Source organism: Vombatus ursinus, unplaced genomic scaffold (assembly GCF_900497805.2).
Source record: "Vombatus ursinus unplaced genomic scaffold, bare-nosed wombat genome assembly UNPS02014778.1, whole genome shotgun sequence".
Classification (NCBI taxonomy): domain Eukaryota; kingdom Metazoa; phylum Chordata; class Mammalia; order Diprotodontia; family Vombatidae; genus Vombatus; species Vombatus ursinus.
In genome coordinates this window covers 63,612,075-63,630,109 of record NW_020954556.1, presented here as the reverse complement: position 1 = coordinate 63,630,109, position 18,035 = coordinate 63,612,075, and the positions used below count along the sequence as shown (strand labels likewise).

Genomic DNA, 18,035 nt, shown 5'->3' with positions numbered 1-18,035 from the left:
TTTTGGAAAAACAATTTGAAACCATATTAGAAAATTATAAATCTGGGATGTGAGCAACAAGATGGCAAACTAGGCATTTTCTACAATTCTCATGACATCTAAAACCTCTCCAAAACAGAAAGTATACACCTAAGGAAAAGGAACTTCAGCTATTTCCATGGTCAAGGACAACCAAAATCCAAAAGAAGATTAAAAAAAAAACCCAGAAACTAATGCCTACTGACCCTGAGGCTCAGCACCCCTCCTCAACCTATCATGATAGTGGCAGTGAAGCTGCACTAGTTGAACCAAAAACATGAGATAGGCTTACATCCAAATCTACACTCTACTTTCCCCTTCCCTATTTTGTGAGCTATAGAGACCTGAACTCCAGAAGTTTGCTCCCCTTGACATCGAGATGGCCATAGCCCTTCGGGAGAAAAAGCCTGCCAGGGGCTGCAACTCAAAGGCACCAGTACTGCCAGTGCCAGAGAAAACACTGAACTGCTGGTGCCAGACCAGGGGTCAAGTCACTGAGACAGAACACCATGCATTTGGGTAGCTGTTTATCACTCCACCACACCTGAGGGAAAGAACACAGTACCAACCAGTTCTGACAACCCAAAAGTCACTTGAGGCAGAGACCTGTGCTTGGTGAACCATAAATTGCCCAATGTGGGAGGATAATGAGATGCTTTCAAAACCAGCCCCCAAGGAAACCACAATCAGAGGGGAAGGAAGCAAGAAGTGAGTAATGAAGTAGATAAGAAAAATCACTGGACTGTACATACTCTCTCACCCAGCAATAACACCACTAGGCATAAACCCTATGGAGGTCAATGAAAAACGGAAAAGTCTCACAGTATTTATAACTGCACTTTTTGTGGTAGCAAAAAATTTGGTGAGAAAAGTAGATGTCCAATTGGGAAGCAGTTGAACAAATTGTGTTATAGGCATGTGGAGAAGTATTATTGCACAGTTTAAAAAAAAAAGATTGAAGTTTGGAGAAACTTGCTAAGAGTTGAATGAACTGCTACAGTGTGAAATAAAGAGAATCAATAGAACTGTTAACACAATTATCATGGTAATGTAAAGAAAACAACTTTGAAAGACATCAGAATTCTGTTCAATGAAATGACTAATTTAAGATTTGACAATAAAACATGCCTCCTTTCTCTGGGTGGAGATGTGCCAGGGTCAGATTGAAGCCTGCATTGTTAGACCTGGCCAGTGTATTGATTTGTTTTGTTTGAATATACTGCTTCGGAAGGGAGGGTCCTATGATGGTGGAGAGCATGTGATTGGAAAGTGATAGTAATATTTTTTAAATGCATCAATAAAACATTAAAAGTAAACTTCAAATAAGTCAATCAGTCCATACGCATTTATTAAGCTCCCACTATGTACCAGGTTCTGTACTAAGCATTGGTACACAAAGAACAGGGAGAAGGCAGCACATAAAAAGAAAATCAAAAAATAGGGAGAGGGGAAGACTATCTGGCGCAGGGGCATGTTGAAATCCTGTAGCCTTCAATGCCCAGAGTCCCCTTCTTAAATGAAGGATTTAGGAGGAGGTCTCCAATATCCACCCTCTCCAGTTAGAGGGAGAGAGGGCCCCAAAGGGTAGGCAGTACAGAGGAAGTGTGAGTTTCAAAGTTGATTCCATCTGGTAGGAAGATGAGTTTCTGGAAACAAAGATGAAGTCTAAGAGAGTAACCAGGTAGGAACTGATAAGGTGGCTGCCGCCTCCTTAAATGGAGGATCTGGGAGGAGCTTTCGATGTCCATACTCTCCATTTGAAGGGAGGGGCTCCAGAGATACTGAAGAAGAGTTTCAGAGTTGATTCCATCACATAGGAAAATGAATTTTTGGAGACAATGATGAAGTCTAGGAGAGCAAATAAGGTAGTGTATAATCTAACTAGGAAACTCTTCCCTCTTTTCCTCCTTGAATACATTGACAAGATTCCCCAGTCTATCTACCTTAGCCTATTTCTTACTCCTAGGGTCAAAATGTTGCAGTCTGAGAGGTTCAGACCCTTCAAGGACTGGAGTACAGGACAGGGTTATCTGAAATGAATTCACAGACTCAAGCATTCTTTAAGTCAAGGTGGCAAAGATTTATTTTTATGCTACACAGTGGGCAATGATTTTGAAGGAACCTGCCATGGTGGGCAGAGCTTCGTAGGGAACTTGCAACCTAACAGGAATGATGCTAAAACTTACATAAGAAAAGTAGTGGATTGTGTGCCAAGTGTGCTAATTAGATGATAACATAACCTTGGTCACAGGCGTCATTCAATACTGGAAACAGTGGGGAAGGGGGTTTTCTAAAGGGGTGTATTTTTGGTCTGTTATGTTTATTACAAGATAGTTTCAGGAGTTGATGTCTACAGCTTGACCTCTGGATTGTATACAGTAACTGTAGGCATCAGTACTTGATAGTTCTGCTGGTACAAGAAAATCCTGTTCGTACAAGGGAAGTTCTGCAGAGGACAACTTGTTCTGTAACAGGGAGAGATAGTTTGCCTCACTGGGCTCATTCATGAGTTATTGCCAGAGATAGGGTCCTTGGACTGGAAGGAAACTGCCAGGGATAGTGTTTCTGAGGCCAGGGAGAAATTAGGGTCCAAGCACAGGCACCCAAGCACCCCATTGAAAGCATGGGCCTTCTTAAACAACTCTAATGTGAGGAGTAAAATGGCACTCCCAGCTGTTCAGTGTGTCTGTGGACTAGTTAAGGTTCAGCAAAGTAATTAGCTACTTCTGGATGAGGCTGGGCTTTAGGGTTCTTTATGTCCTGTACAAGGACTTTCCCATCTCTACTTTCCACTTCTCTTCAAAAACCTTAAAGTGCTACATAAAAGCTAACTGCTGTTATAAATTTTCATATATTTTCCAATTTTTAAGGGGAAGAGAGAATGTATTGTGAAATTTTTCATGGATCAAGTTTCAAGGAGGTTGGGCCCAGCACTGTAGATTTTCAGTAAATTAAGCTCCAAAAAATACTTCCTTATGGGTTCTGGGGTCTTCATATGGACTAATCATAAGAACTAACTATAGTACTTTTAAGGTTTACAAAGGGCTTTACAAATATTATCTCATCTGATCCTCAAAACAACCTGTGACAGATGAGGAAACTGAGACTGAAGGAGATTGTGATTTTCCCAGAGTCACACAGCTGGTCAGTATCTGAGATACAATTCAAACAGTTCTTGACTCAAAGACTCTACTATACCAATCTGCCTCTCAAAAATAAATCAACCAAAATGCAGATCTCCCTTCTGAAATCAGAAAGTACTTACAGATAGAACCAAGTATCCTTCTTGGGTCCTGAGTGCTATATAGTCCTGGAAATAGCTACCCTATATGAGCCTTTATTTACCTAAATAAACCACCACATTTTAAATTCAATCTTTTCTGTACCATGGACGCCAGTTTTTATAATGGGCTTTTCATCTCTGTGACCCACAATTCCCCCCCAAAAAATTTAATAAGGATAATAAAAAGAATGTGAGCTGGCATTTATATGATGCTTGAAATTATGTGTCTCTGATTCTTTTTCATTTTACCCTAATTTTGTCCCAATTTTTCCATAAGACTACTCCCTCCCTTGGGAGCCACATTGTCCTACAAACTATATTACCCTTGAAGTTCTGTCAGGTTCCTTACCTCTGGGCCTCAATGTCCCTTTAAATTACTCCCTATCTCACTTCCACCTCCCCAGTGAACCTGTTTCTCAATTAAGAGTTCCTATACCACAATCCTCTCTCTAATTCCTCTACCTTTTCAACCTAAACTCCCTTCAAATCATGAAACACTGAAAATGAAGTTTGCTCTAGAATGTGGATTGCAGACAATACTAAATTCACCCTCCATGGTCCCCTTCTCTATCATTCAGTAAGTACATAGTTATTAAGCACCTAATAAGTGCCAGGAATTGTACTAAGTGCTGGAGACACAAAAAGAAGCTCACAAACACATACAAACAAGTTATATACAGGAAAAAACAGGAAATAATTGGCAGCAGAGAAGGCATTAAAATTCAGAGGGGTTGGGAATGGCTTCCTATAGAAGATGGAATTTTAGTTGAGGCTTACAGTTAGACAGGGAAGCTAGTAGCCAGGGATATGGGGGCAACGTGTTGGACCTGTGATTTAGGAAAATCATTTTGTCAGCTGAATGGTGGGTGGACTAGAGTGGGGAAAGATTTGTGGCACAGAGACCAACCAGCAGTAAGTGTTAAGTGTCTGAGGCGGGATTTGAACTCAGATGCCTCAAAAGAACTCATTCCTCAACTCCTTACATTATGACTTGTTTTCATTGCTCTACTGAAATTGCTCTCTCTGGAGAGAGGGGGAGAAAAATTTGAAACTCAAAAGCTTATAGAAGTGATTGTTGATAAATCAAAACAAATTAATTAAAAAAAACTGCTCTCTCAAAAAGCCTCATATTACACATTTTTCTGCCACCTTAATTGCTGCTTCTTTATTTCTGTCAGTTATACAGCTAAACATTTATATAAGCTTACTATGTAGCCTGGCATTGTGTTCAGTGCTGAGGATATGAAAATCAAAAATACTGTCCCTGATCTCAAGAAACTCACATTCTAATGGAGAATCTAATGATTCTAATCATGCAGATAACTGTGTGTGTGTGAGATAAACAGCATAAATAGGGGGTAATCTCAAAGGCAAGGGCCTGTGTTGGGGAGGAGGTAGAGAGGAACTAGAAGAGACCTCCTGCAGGAGGTGGGATTTGAACTGAGTCTGAAAGGAAATCAGGGAAGCTAGGAGGCATTCCAGACATGGGAGTCAACCAATGAAAAGGGACATAGTCAGGAGATGGAGTGTCATATATAAAGTATAGAAAGTAGGCTAGTGTAGCTGGATCACAGAGTACATGAAGTAATAATAAGTATAAAATTTGAAAAGTAGGCAGAGGTCAGGTTGTGGAAGAATTTAAATGCCAAGAAGGATTTTGTTTGATCTTTGAGGTAATCCTCCAAGGTTCTCCAAGAGAGCCCCTGAAATTTATTGAGTAGGAGAGTGACAGATTTTGACCTGTGCAGCTGAATGGGATAGACGATTGGGCAAAATGAGAAGTGAAAAGTGCTCAAACTAGGGTTAGGGTTATATGAATGGAGAGAAAAGAACATATAGGAGAGATGTTATGAAGTCAGGAATGGCAAAATTTGACAACAGGTTAGATATATGGATTAGTACAAGTAAAGAGTTAATGATGACACTCAGATTGCAATTCTGGGTGACCAAGAGGATATGCGTTCAGTTCGTTCTTGGAAAGTTTCGAGTGTAAAAATAAACATGCTAACAACCTTAATTTGCTTGAGCTCTCCAATCATCCAGGTAACCAGACGGACTGACTTGACCAATCAAGATACAGGATGGCTTGATATACCAGTGACCCTTTTCAAGTGAACTCCTGAATCTGGAGATACCTGTAGCTGCCAGAAACCACAGAACCAGCCTTGATCAACTCAGGAGCAACCTTGAGCAGAAGCTGCGGACTTAAGACCTTGCTCAGAACTGCTTATCTAATCTGTACTTGAGCCTTGGACTCCCTGCATCATTGTGCTTATTTTATACCAAGAAATCAGTGCCCCTGTTCCTCAAACTCTCCCTGGTTTGTGCCTGGAACTCTCTCCACAACATGCTCCCTTCCCTCCCCAGATCAGCCCATGTCCCACCTCCCTTTCCTATTCCCCACCTTCCTTTGTTAGGAAAGTGTATAAACTACTTGCTGCTTTCCTCAGTTGAGCTGTTTAGCATTAGGCTGTCTCCTCCACATGATCACATCTGTATCTGCTTTATAAAGATCATTCTTGACTTTTACAGGCACTGTCTAGCTCTGGTTTTCTTCCCTTTGGAAAAGAGGGACCAGGTCCTATAGGGTTCGTGCTTCAGTTTACAGGACAAAAATGAGTACTGTTTTGGAGATTCTGAGTTTGAGATAACTGTGGGACATTGGAACATCTAATTCAAAATGTACCAAAAGTAATTAGTGGCATGGGGATTGGAATTGAGGAGAGAGACCAGGACTGGATATGTAGGTCTGGGCCCCCTTTTCCTCTTCTCAACTCCTTAATATTGGTGTCCCCCAAAGTATTATCTTTAGCCCTCTCCATTTCTCTTTTAACAGTGTCGCCTCTGTTGAAAGTTAAGAAAGGGCCATGTCATGGAGCACTTTGAATGCCAAACAAAGGATTTTATCTTTGATCTTTGTTGTTGTTCACCCTTCGTTCTCAAAGAGGACCAATGACATCACAAAGTGATACCTTGACTTTCATGTGAATTGGATTTAAGTGAGGCAGAGTTGCACAAAGTCCTCAGCCTCACTCTCCTCCAGAGTCATCGAAGTCCAGTGGCAAGACAAAAGCCAAAATGACTGGCAATGGCCCAGAATGCAGTGGGTGACCTTGGCTTTTCTAAATTAGGACCTTCCCAGGTCTCAGTTTGTCTGAGTCAATGCCCATTCAATGACTAAGGGCTAAGTAAGAATTAAGACAAAAGATGACTCAAATTACTATCACAAAACTATCAATCTGGAAGGGGACCCGAAGCTTAGAGTTTCTAGACAGAAAACAACTGCTATTTACACTCATTCTAAGCCATCTTAAACCTAAACAATAAGCCACAAAGGCTTGGGTTGGGCGCTTTTATTGACCGTTCAATGAAAGCCAGGGTGATTTGGGTTTAAAGGCATAATAGTCAAGCAGCTCCATTTGAAACACAATGGGCTTTTCTAAAGCCTGTTTTTTTCAGAGCTATATTTCAAGAAATCATAAATGAATACTGCACAGGACAAAAAGAAAATTGTCCCCAGCTTTTTGAACAAGAGAACAAAAAATATAAATAAATAAATGGGAATAAAAAAAATTTAAAATTAAAATCAAAATCTAGGGCCCAAACTCTAAAATGTTTTAAAACATGTGACAAAAAGTTATATTCTTATGGACAGAGCACTCATATGTAAGGACAGGAACCAGATTTGAGAGGGGAAGAGGGGGAAGAACCAGGAGGAGGGGAAGAAATAGCAGCATTCCCCAACTTGTGTTCAAATTGGCAGATTGGGTCCTCAGAGAGCAGCTATGGCTACGTTTAGATAACAGGGTAAAGACAGTTAATGTGAGACATTCACTCCTTCCTACAATATACACAACTTCCATGGGAAGAGTATGCTTAAACTTAAAACATAATAATAGTGAGGCACACTTAAAAGAAATTCAACAAAGGTTTAATTCACAACACCTGCTTTGGAAGTTCTTTTATGTATAGAGACCTCATGCAGAATCCTTTGTTGTTCATGCTTCATTCTCAAAGAGGACCAATGACTTCACAACATCATGTTATTTATTCATTTAGATCCAACTTACTTAGGTTTATCATAATCCCATTCCTCTTCTTCATGCACTCTTATGCCAAAACAGGCTTCTTATTTTTGTTCTTCACACTTGGTATTCTATTTCCCAATTCTGTGACTTTGTACAGGCAGCTGTCCCCCATACCTGGAATACAGTTCCTACTCACTTACCTCTATATATCACCAGTATCTTTTAAAGCTTGGCTCAAGCACTATCTCTCATTTGAGACCTTTCTTGATTCCTCCAAATTCTAGTGATAACTGCCCCCAAAAAGTTACATTACATTTATGTTAATATGCTGGTTCTAATATAATGCTAAGTTCTTGTGGGGAAGGACAATGTTTTTATGCCTTGTACAGAAGAGTTCCTGAATAAATGCTTATTGACTGATTGGGAATAAAAGGAAGGAGATGCCCAGTGAGGGAATTGTGGGAACTGAGTGAGCCACACTGACTCTATCTTGTGACTCAATTCTAGAGATAGCTCAGTTCCCTTTCTATTCCATTACGGATCTAGTCCAATTTCTGTCTCGTGAGAAAGCTTAATTCAGTTATGGGAATTGTAAGAATTGCAAGAAAATTGTGAGAATTGTAAAAAAATTTTATTGTATTGTTTGAACCTAGGCCCGCATGGCTGGGAAGTTGGATCACCTCTACCTGTTGCTTAAAGACCCTTTTAACCAAGGATCTACACTGACCAGAAACCCAGTTAGATCCAAAGGCTGATGCAAGGAGTTTTCACACAATTATATATCTCAAGCAACCCATAAATATTACCTGAAAACTGTCCCCATACTTGTCAGTCAGTTACTTTTTTCCACATTCCTTTGATTGACTATAGATACTTGGGAGAAGTGGGACACCTCTTTTTCTGATTTCAGGGAACTGTACCTGCTCAGCCTCCTGTCTCCCACCTCTTAACACTCACTCATCCTCTTCTCAACTCAGAAAGCCCCTAATATTTCTTCCAATTAGAAATCAGATTACCTAATGTTGTATCCTGGTTTATATCCTGTTAATTGTTATCTTTTAATGCATATGAATATGTATCAAATATTTACTGTGGGAAATTGAAAAGGATTTGCTTCATCTATAGAATATCTTAATCTAAGGTCCGTGAACTATTATTAAAAAATTTTGATAATGAATTACATAATTGGTTTCCTTTATAATTCAATGTATTTTATGTATTAAATAACATTATTCTGAGAAAGTTTCACCAACTTCCCAATGGGGTAAATGACACATGAAAAAAAATTAAAAACCTGTCTGTAATTTACAGAGCCTCACTTTAAATCTCCTTTAATAAGGTGAATATAGTGGCTTACATACTTTTTAAATTCATTAATCATAAGGCTCTGTCTTCACGATCTTTCTCTCCAGCATGAATTCTCTCATGTCTACTAAGTTGTGTCCAATGTAGAAAGGTCTCATTACATTCACTGCATTTAAAAGGTTTCTATCTCATGTGAATTCTATGATGCCAAGTAAGAGATGATACACCACTGAAGATTTTACCACATTCATTACATTCATAGGTTTTCTTCAGTGTGACATCTCTGATGTTGAGTAAGCTCTCTGCTATTAAGGATGACTGTGCTATTCTCATTACATTCATAAAACTTCTCAATATGAATTCTTTGAAGTCAACTAAGTTCTGTATCCTGGCAAAAGACCTTCCCACATTCAATACATTTATAAGATTTCTCTCCAGTATGAATCTTCTGATGTTGAGTCAGTTTCATGATCAGGAAGAAAGCCTTCCCACAATTGTCACATTTGTAAGGCTTCTCTCCAGTATGGAATATCTGATGTTGAGTAACATTTATTTGGTGGCTAGAAAGTTTTCCCACATTTCTTATCTTTGAAAGGTTTCTCTCCAGTGTGAATTCATAAATGCCTATTAAGGTGTGATTTCAGGTAGAAAATCTTTCCATATTCATTACATTCATAAGGTCTCTCTCCAAAATGAAGCATATGGTGTGAAAGAAACTGCACTGTCACAGAACTTCACACTTTCTTTGCATTCATGGTATCTCACTCTACCATGAATTCTGGGGTGGTAAGTAAGATCTGTACTCCAGTGAAAGTTGTTTCCATATTTAGTATGTACACAAGGCTTTTCTCCATGAAGAGGGGCTTGCTGTTTAGCAAATGGAATACTCCAACAGACAGCTTTCACATGTTGATATTTATTGGGGTTTTCATAAGTAGAAATTCTGTGATGGAAAAACATAAGAAGTACAGTTAGAGTACTCTCAATATACAATACAATTATAATGTTTTTCCCCCAATTGGCTTTTAAGCACAATTAATCATTTCTGAACCATAAATGGATGATTTCTCAAATGCTTTATATTCTACAACTTATTATTTGATCATATTATATGTAATTATGTCTAAATACTATCTAAAGTTAATTCTGTGTACAGCATTTATGGACCTATTTTCACATACAGATCTCAGCTGAAGAAAAGAATTAACTTAGATGGTAACTTCTCCTACATTGGGAGTTTTCTTTTGGGAGATTTTGATTTAACAAAATTTTTTTCTCCTAATGGCTCTTCTGTCTATCCAACTTGCCCCAACATTCCCAGACTTCTCCCAATTTGAAAAAAATTCAAATTATGAGTCTCTCCTGGGACAATTCTTCCATTGCAGTACCAAGTCTGGGGGTTAACTGCTTGACTTTATATCTAGTCTCCCAACCTAAAATAATGTAATATTCTCTGTTCACACTTAAATGAAAAGGAATGAAAAAAGATGAAAAGAAATAGTTACACACAGACACACACACACACACACACCCCAAATCCTATCTTCTACCTATACCATCAAGAAAATAGATTGTCAAAAGGAGTAACTTTGGCTATACTGTTGTACTTTTATTGCTAAAATTAGACTCTGAAATGCTTATCAACTGACTGCTAAAATTAGATTTTAAAATTTTGCAATCACAGCCCCAGTGATATTTATATATAGTACTTTTTCTCTGCTTTATCCCTCCCTTGATTGGGTATCAGAATTACCAGGATTATGTTTCTATAAGAGTTATCTATCTGGTAGAATGCCTTCTTTCTCTTTTTTTTTTTATTAATTTATTTTGATTTATCAACAATCACTTCCATAAGCTTTTGAGTTTTAAATTTTTCTTCCCTTCCCTCCCCACCTCCCTCCCCACGACGGTGCGCAATCTGATATAGGCTATACATACACATTCTTATTAAACATATTTTCACATTAGTCATGTTGTAAGGAGGAACCACAAGAAAGAGGAAACAAAACACAACAAAAGAGAAAAAAAAAGCAAATAGTATGCTTCGATCTACATTCAAACTCCATCGTTTTCTTTGGATGTGGATAGCATTTTTCATCAGCAGGCCTTTGGAGATGTCTTAGATCCCTGTATTGCTGAAAAGTCTATCAATATTAGTCATAACACAACGTGGCTGTTACTGTGTACAATGTTCTCCTGGTTCTGCTCACTTCACTCAGCATCAGAGCATACAAGTCTTTCCAGGTTTTTCTGAAGTCTGCCTGCTTATCCTTTCTTACAGCACAATAGTATTCCATTACACTCATATACCACAACTTGTTCAGCCATTCCCCAATTGATGTTTCTTTCTCTATTTTTAAGAACAATTCATGTAGCATAGATGCTTTGTAAATGTTTGACAGAATTCACTTGAAAATACATATGAACTGAAGCTGTTTTCCTTTCATAAAACATTTTTGGATTGACCTATTTCTCTTTCTGAGGTTCAAGTAAAATATTTATTTTCTTTACTTTGTTAACTTACAGGGTGCCAATTTTTGTATATATTTATCCATTTCCTTTAAGTTCTTTTTTCAGGCACATATTTGCATAGAGGAGTATTTGTTAAATGTCTCTATTAATTGTAAATTCACATTGCTTATTTTTAAGGTTGATAATTTGAGTTTTCTCTTTTTTTAGTATCAGACTAGCTAATGTTCTATTACTTTTGTGAGTCTTCAGAAAGCAAGATTTTTCTTCTCAATTCATTGTCATTTTATCCATTTCTTCTGATTTTCAGTTCCTTTTTGTGACTTCGTGGGATGTGTGTGTATGTGTGTGTGTGTGTGTGTGTGTGTGTGTGCATGTTTTCTGAGATAAATTTTTCTCTGAAGAATGTGTTTTTTTCTATGATTTGTTCTCTGACCCATGATAAAGGAGGTAGTTAGTCTTCAGGTTTGTATCCTTTGTTCATGTCCATTTCCTTTATGTTGTGATCTGCAAAGGATGTAGTTATTATTTCTGCCTTTTGATATGAATGTATTTATTTATGCCCTACCAAATTATTGAATTTTGTAAAAGTATTGTTTTTCTGAGAAACATAGATATTCTTTAATAGTTCCATTTGGAAACTGACATAAATGGAAGAATATTTAAATTACTATAATTAATGTTTTCTTCCAGAAAAATCCCTTTGCATTTTTATTAGCTTTTCATTTAAAAATCTAGACACTACGTCATTTCACTTGTGTGTACCTAATAATAATGCTGATTCATTGCCTAAGGTGATTTTAAGCATTATGTTTAAATCTCAAAAATCAGTTCTGAATTTTGCCTTATCCTAGAATCATGAATTACTTCAAATTTTTGGAAAAGCCTGACATTGTAAACTCTGGTCCAGCCCTTCAATCTTACCATCTTTCATTTCCAATTTTTAAAATAAATTTTTAATGTTAAATTGCATAGTTTTCAATTATCAATTTTTTTTCTCTCATTTTTCCCCTTCCCCACGGAAAAGAACCCAGATATTTGTTGTAATAAATATGCAAAGTCAAGCAAAACAAATATTCATATTGGCCATGTCCAAAAATATGCCTCATTTTGAATAATTATTAGAATTCATAACAATTGGTCCTCTACAATCATTGTTGATCTTCAAATTATTTTTCTCAGTTCACAAAAAGTTGTTTTATTTATCAATTCACTTTCAAATTGACAGCTATTAAAATTATGTTTTCCTCCATTAAATTTTTCTTATTTCTCCCCCTTCTTTATACTAGCACTGCAGCTAGGTGGCACAGTGGATAGAACACTGGACTTGGAATTAGGAAGACATCCTCATGAGTTCAAATCTGGCCTCAGATACTTACTAGCTGTGTGACCCTTAGCAAATCACTTAACCTCATTTGCTTCAGTTCCTTGTGTATAAAATAAACTGGAGAAGGAAATGGCAAATCACTCCAGTATCTTTGCCAAGAAAACCCCAGATGGGGTCACGAGAGTCAGGCACAACTGAAACAACTCAACAAAAATACTAGACGAGGTCCCTGTAGTGTGTTCTGTTTATGGTAATCTCAGCCCAGTCACTATCCAAAGATTCTCCCCTACTTCCACCATCCCATTATACTAATCAAGCCTAAATTCTTCAAATCTACTTTGGATGTTATGGACTCATTTTATGAGACAATAATAGTCATGATACCCAAATGTGAGAGGGGTAAAGCAGTTTAAAAATAACTACAAACCAAATATTACTAGTGAATAGTGAGGCAAAATGTTAATGTTAAAATATATTTTTAGTAAGAAAACTATGTGTATATATATATATATATATATATATATATGCACAATTATTCATAATGACCAAATTGGCTTAATCCCAAGAATGATTCAACAAAATAACAAAATTCATCTGGAGGGATGAAAGGAAATAATGGGGTAAACTTGAAAAGAAGTGAATCTAATAGAAATCAGACTACTTGCTAGACTAGTAGTACTTGCTACTTGCTTGACTAAAAAGTGAAAAAGTAGATTAGTAGAAGCCTATAACTACCATAAGTATTAAAGTCAATGGATGCAATAGCCCAATGTTCAGTAAATCCCAAAACACAACTATTGGGGGAAAGTTTCACTATTTTAGAAGAGACACTGAGAAAACAGGAAATCATTTGCATGGAAAACAAGTTTGCACCAGCAATTCCAACTATATATCATAATAAGGTCAAAATGGGTAAGTGATTTAAAATCCTATCATTTAAACAAAATAAACAGGAAGAAAACTGAAGAGGGTAGTAAAAGAAATGCACAATGAAGCATTTTCAACAAAATTCAAATAGATCCAAATTGATAAAAATGATAAAAAGCAGTCAAAAAGAAAGAATCATAGGATCACAGATATAGAACTACAAAAGACCTTTAAAAGATGTGTATAGCAAAACCCCATCATTAAGTAGGCTGAGGTATAGTTGTAATTACTATCAGTTAATTAGGAGTGCTTGAATCTACTAACAAAGTAGGTCAATGACTACTTGAATAAAGCCAGAGACCCTGAGTGAGGAATGCCAATGTATTTTATAGTAATTAACAAGGTGACAAAGCAAAATTTCAAGCTACATAGATGTAGCAAAATGACCAGAAAGTAAAAACCCTCTGACCTCCATTTGCTATTACCTTCACTTGTACCTCCCCTTCGAAAAACCCCCTTAGCCACAAGCAAGACTTGTGATTCAGATCACCAGATAAAGGTATAAACTTTATATCCAGCTTTTTTTTACTACTATAGAAAGTGCTGCTGTGGTTATCTTATTGCCATTGACCTTGGAATAAATGCTCAGGAGTGGGCTTAAGGACATCATTAGTTTAGTGACTATTCTCATATAATTCCAAATTATTTACTAGAATGATTAGATTAATTCATAGCTTCACCATGAGTATGTCATTTTCTTTTCACAGGATGAAGAATGTGCAGTGGAAAGAACACTGGATTTGTCATTAAAGCACCTTGATCAAATTCTGGGACTTAGAATTTAACTGTGAACTTAGGCAAATGAGGTCAGCCTTCTAGGCCTCAGTTTCCTCATCTGTAAAACAGAAAATTGATTTTATTTCTATTTTTAAGGCTTAGTCAAGCTAGATTTGATACTACCCTTCCTTGTAAATTTTACTCAAGTAATCTCAGGTCACCTGGGTCACAAGTCTATTCTTGTGATTCAGGTAATCTCGGGTCACTTGTCTCACAATTCTTATCTTGTAACTTGTATCAGCCTTGGGAGATGGTCTCAGATACTCAGGTGCAGTAGATAGGAGTAGACTACAACAGTTTAGATTATTCTTGATCTTTCCCCAGAATACGGGTGGTGGGTAAAATTGCAAGGGTAGAAATATAAGTTACAATACAAGGGTGAAGATACCACAGCAGCACTTTTTAGTAGTAAAAAAGCTGGATACAAAGTATACACCAAGCAATTGCAAAGGTACTTAACAAATTGTGCTTGTGTATTTAATGGATTATGTAAGAACTGACAAATATAAGGAATTAAGGAATTAAGAAAAATGTGGGAAGACTTTCATGAACTGATGCAGAAAGAAAAGGGAAGTACAACTAGGATAACAATATACAACATACAAGAAAACTACAATAATGCAAATAAAGACCACTACAAAAGAAAAACTTTAGCTTAAATACAAGGACCAAATGAATAGTGATTAAAATATACTTCCCTCAGTTAAAAAGTACAAGATAATGGATATTTTGTCAGTGACAACTGCTTGTAACGTAGTTTTGCTTAAGTATTTCTTTTTTCCCCTTGTTTGGTAAGAGAAGTTACTATGAGTAACCATAATGGTTTAGTGAACTAGCCACCAACCACATCCTGACCCCTATTACCAACATCTGTAAGGCAGTTAGATCCTGCCTTCCAGGTGGAGTCCCACCTGAGTAGTATCAGGCTTTAGTTATAGGTTTCCGCCACCATTCCACCATACAGGCCTGGACAGAAGAACTCATGATATTCAAGTAGAAGTTTGGGATAGTATTGGTGACTATCTAGGCAAATAAGGCTGCCCATACAATTGAGAGTTCTGGGGATGATGGAAGGAGGTATTATATCTGCATCCATCTTATGTGAGCAAATCAGGGTTAAGGTTAGAATACTCTCTCCCATAAGGAGTTTTTGATGTGATTCTTGAAATATGGGGTGGAAAAGATGATTGATCCTCTTCTTGCCAAATCCTTGATCAGGATTTAGATTTCTCACCTCCAATACACCTATACCAAAAAACCCTAAAGACTGAATAATGACCAAGAAATCTGATAAGAAACTAATGAGGTGCAAAATGTGTGTGTCATGGGGTCATCTTAAAAGAATTTTCCTAGACTGTCTCCAAGTCAAGTAAAGGCATTTATTGGGTGTGACGCACCCAGTGGACTCTGCTCCTTGTGGGAAGTAAAGCATCTAACCGGGTTATGTGTCTGGTTTACATATAGTTTGACAGTGATGGAAAACAGCAAAATGGGAATAGGAACAGGTAGATGGGAGGGGGAGAGCTGCTCTGGACTGTCAGGTACTCCAGGGTGTACTGTGCATGTAGCTACCCATAATTCATACAGAAAAGCCCATTGATAATGATATAATGATAATGATATCATAATAAGCCTGTCTACATCATAAGTTCACATTAGGACAGTGTTTTGCTATCACTGTGCAGGAGTCCACTTAGGCTGTGATTTAGTGGTCAAACATCCTAGTCCATGTCCTGTTGGTGCTACTTTCTAATTGGTTGGCTATTGTGGTCCTGTGTGAGACTAAATGGATGGGCTGGCTAAGAACATGGGCACAACTGCTATTCTAATAATATATGCAATATATGCATATTTATGCAATATGTAATAATAATGCAGTGAGGCATATGAAGAAGTTGGGATATTGGGGTGGGAGCAGTGGCTAGATTCCATCAAAACTACAGTAAGCAAATCCTTCCACTATAGAACTGCAAAAGCCCAGGAACAATAGGAAAGGCTCTCAACCCCCAAAACAGCAAAGCCAGCACCAGCACAAGGTAATTCCCCAATGTGATCAGAGATGTTCCAGGGATACTAGTAGTCAGCAAGGTTCTGTGTGCAGAGACAACAAAGAGTGGGCTTTTCAAAGAAAACCCTGTCCTAGGCTCAGGAGATCTCAAGTTCTTAACTCTCTGTTCCAAGACTTCAGAAAGAGTCCAGCTCCAGCACTCAGTCTCAAAGACATAAGGAGAAACTTAATCATAGGAGTTGGAGATCAGCCCAAGAAACCAGGAGATTGAGAGTGTGACCAAACAGTGCCTACCACCCCACCCAAAAACCAAGGGGCAGAGAGGCCCTGGCACAGAGCTAGAACATGGCTAATGTGGAAATATTTTTGCATGACTTCATCTGTATAACGGGTATCACATTTCTTGCCTGCTCAATGGGTAGGGGAGAGAGTGAAGGGGGAGAATTTGGAACTGAAAATAAAAATAAAATAAAAAAGTTAAAAAGAACTGAGTTGTCAGACTTGTTCTTAGCTAAAGAGATCACACGTAGGTTCCTCACCCAACATAAGATAGTATTATGGTACAGTGTCTAGATTATCAGTGGACTCTCTCCCTCTTTCAGTGCAGGAAACTATTCAGGTCTCACTCAAATGGGATAAACTGGCTGGTAACTCAGAAAATGGAAGTTGTCAGGGCACTAGGGGAGACAGGATATGGGTTCTCCAAAACCCCAAAGTTCAGTAGCCTATTATTAATAAAAGCTAGTATTGATATATGATTTAAAGGTTGAGCAGTTTGCATGTCATTTGATTCTGAGAACAAACTTGATAGATGTTATCATTATCCCTATTTTACAGATGAGGAAACTGAGGCAAAGAGAAATTAAGTGACTTACCTAGGGTCACACAACTAGTGTCTGAGGCAGGATTTGAACTCAGGTCTTCCTGGCCCCGGGTCTAATTATACTCTATCCATCATGCACCTTAGCTGCCTACAACAGAATGTGGGAAAATGTTAGTAGCTTATCCCATACAGTGTCCTGAATCATTTGGGCTCTCCCCATTCACTGTAGTCCCTGCACTCAACTATACAGGCTAGACCCAATATCTTCCTAGCTTTGTCCACTTTTTGTCCTTCGTATGGGTTATCATCTGATGTAGGGTCTGTCTCATCTGGCCAAGTCAACATGTCACCAATGCAATGGTGGATGTGAGGGACTGTCTGCTGTTGGCTACTGCCAAGTGGAGGTTGTGGCAAGATGGGGTAGGAACTGGGTATTAAGAAGTAACTGGAGCTCACGCTCCCAAGGCAGGGGCTGTGCTAGGCGGAGTTGTGGTGAACTGGGATGGGAACTGGATACGGAGAAGTAACCGGAGCTCATGCTCCTGAGGCAGTGGGCAGTGCTATGTGGAGCTGTGATAAGCTGGGGAAGGATCAGGATACAAGGAAGTAGCCGGAGCACGTGCTCCTGAGGCAGGGGGCTGTGCCACATGGGAGTGGGACGGCAAAGAATGAGTTCCTTTGTCTAGTCCTCTTCCCTAGGTGCAACCTTAACCCCAGACGTCTCTTTCCTGACTTCCTGGGTCACGTACTTTCTCTTTGTGTAGCACTGACCCCAGACGCCTCCTCCCGGTATCTGGGCCTGACTTCCTGGGTCACGTCCTCTCCCTAGGTACAGCTCTAACCCAGACGCCTCCTTCCTGTATCCGGTCCTAGCCTCCTGCGTCACTTCCTCTCCCTTGTTGCGCTAAACCCAGACATCCCCTTCCGGTATTTGATCCTACAATCAATGACTAGTAGGCGGGCTGAGGAGGAGGGGCTAAGTAGGTACTTAAGGAACAGTAGATTGGAGCTCGCTCTCTTTTGCTCCTACTCTCTTGCTCTGGCCTTCCTGCTTGGCCTTGCTGTGATGG

The 18,035-nt window shown here is 38.5% G+C and overlaps 1 protein-coding gene across 1 annotated transcript in view; it reads right to left on the bottom strand.

Moving 5' to 3' along the window:
- Window positions 1–18,035, bottom strand: part of LOC114045459 (zinc finger protein 420-like) — a 115,728-nt gene that overhangs the window by 82,299 nt on the left and 15,394 nt on the right. Inside the window, exon 7 of the mRNA XM_027865484.1 lies at window positions 9,035–9,162. Within this exon, the coding sequence (XP_027721285.1) occupies window positions 9,035–9,162 (128 nt within the window). The remainder of the gene's footprint in view (window positions 1–9,034; window positions 9,163–18,035) is intronic.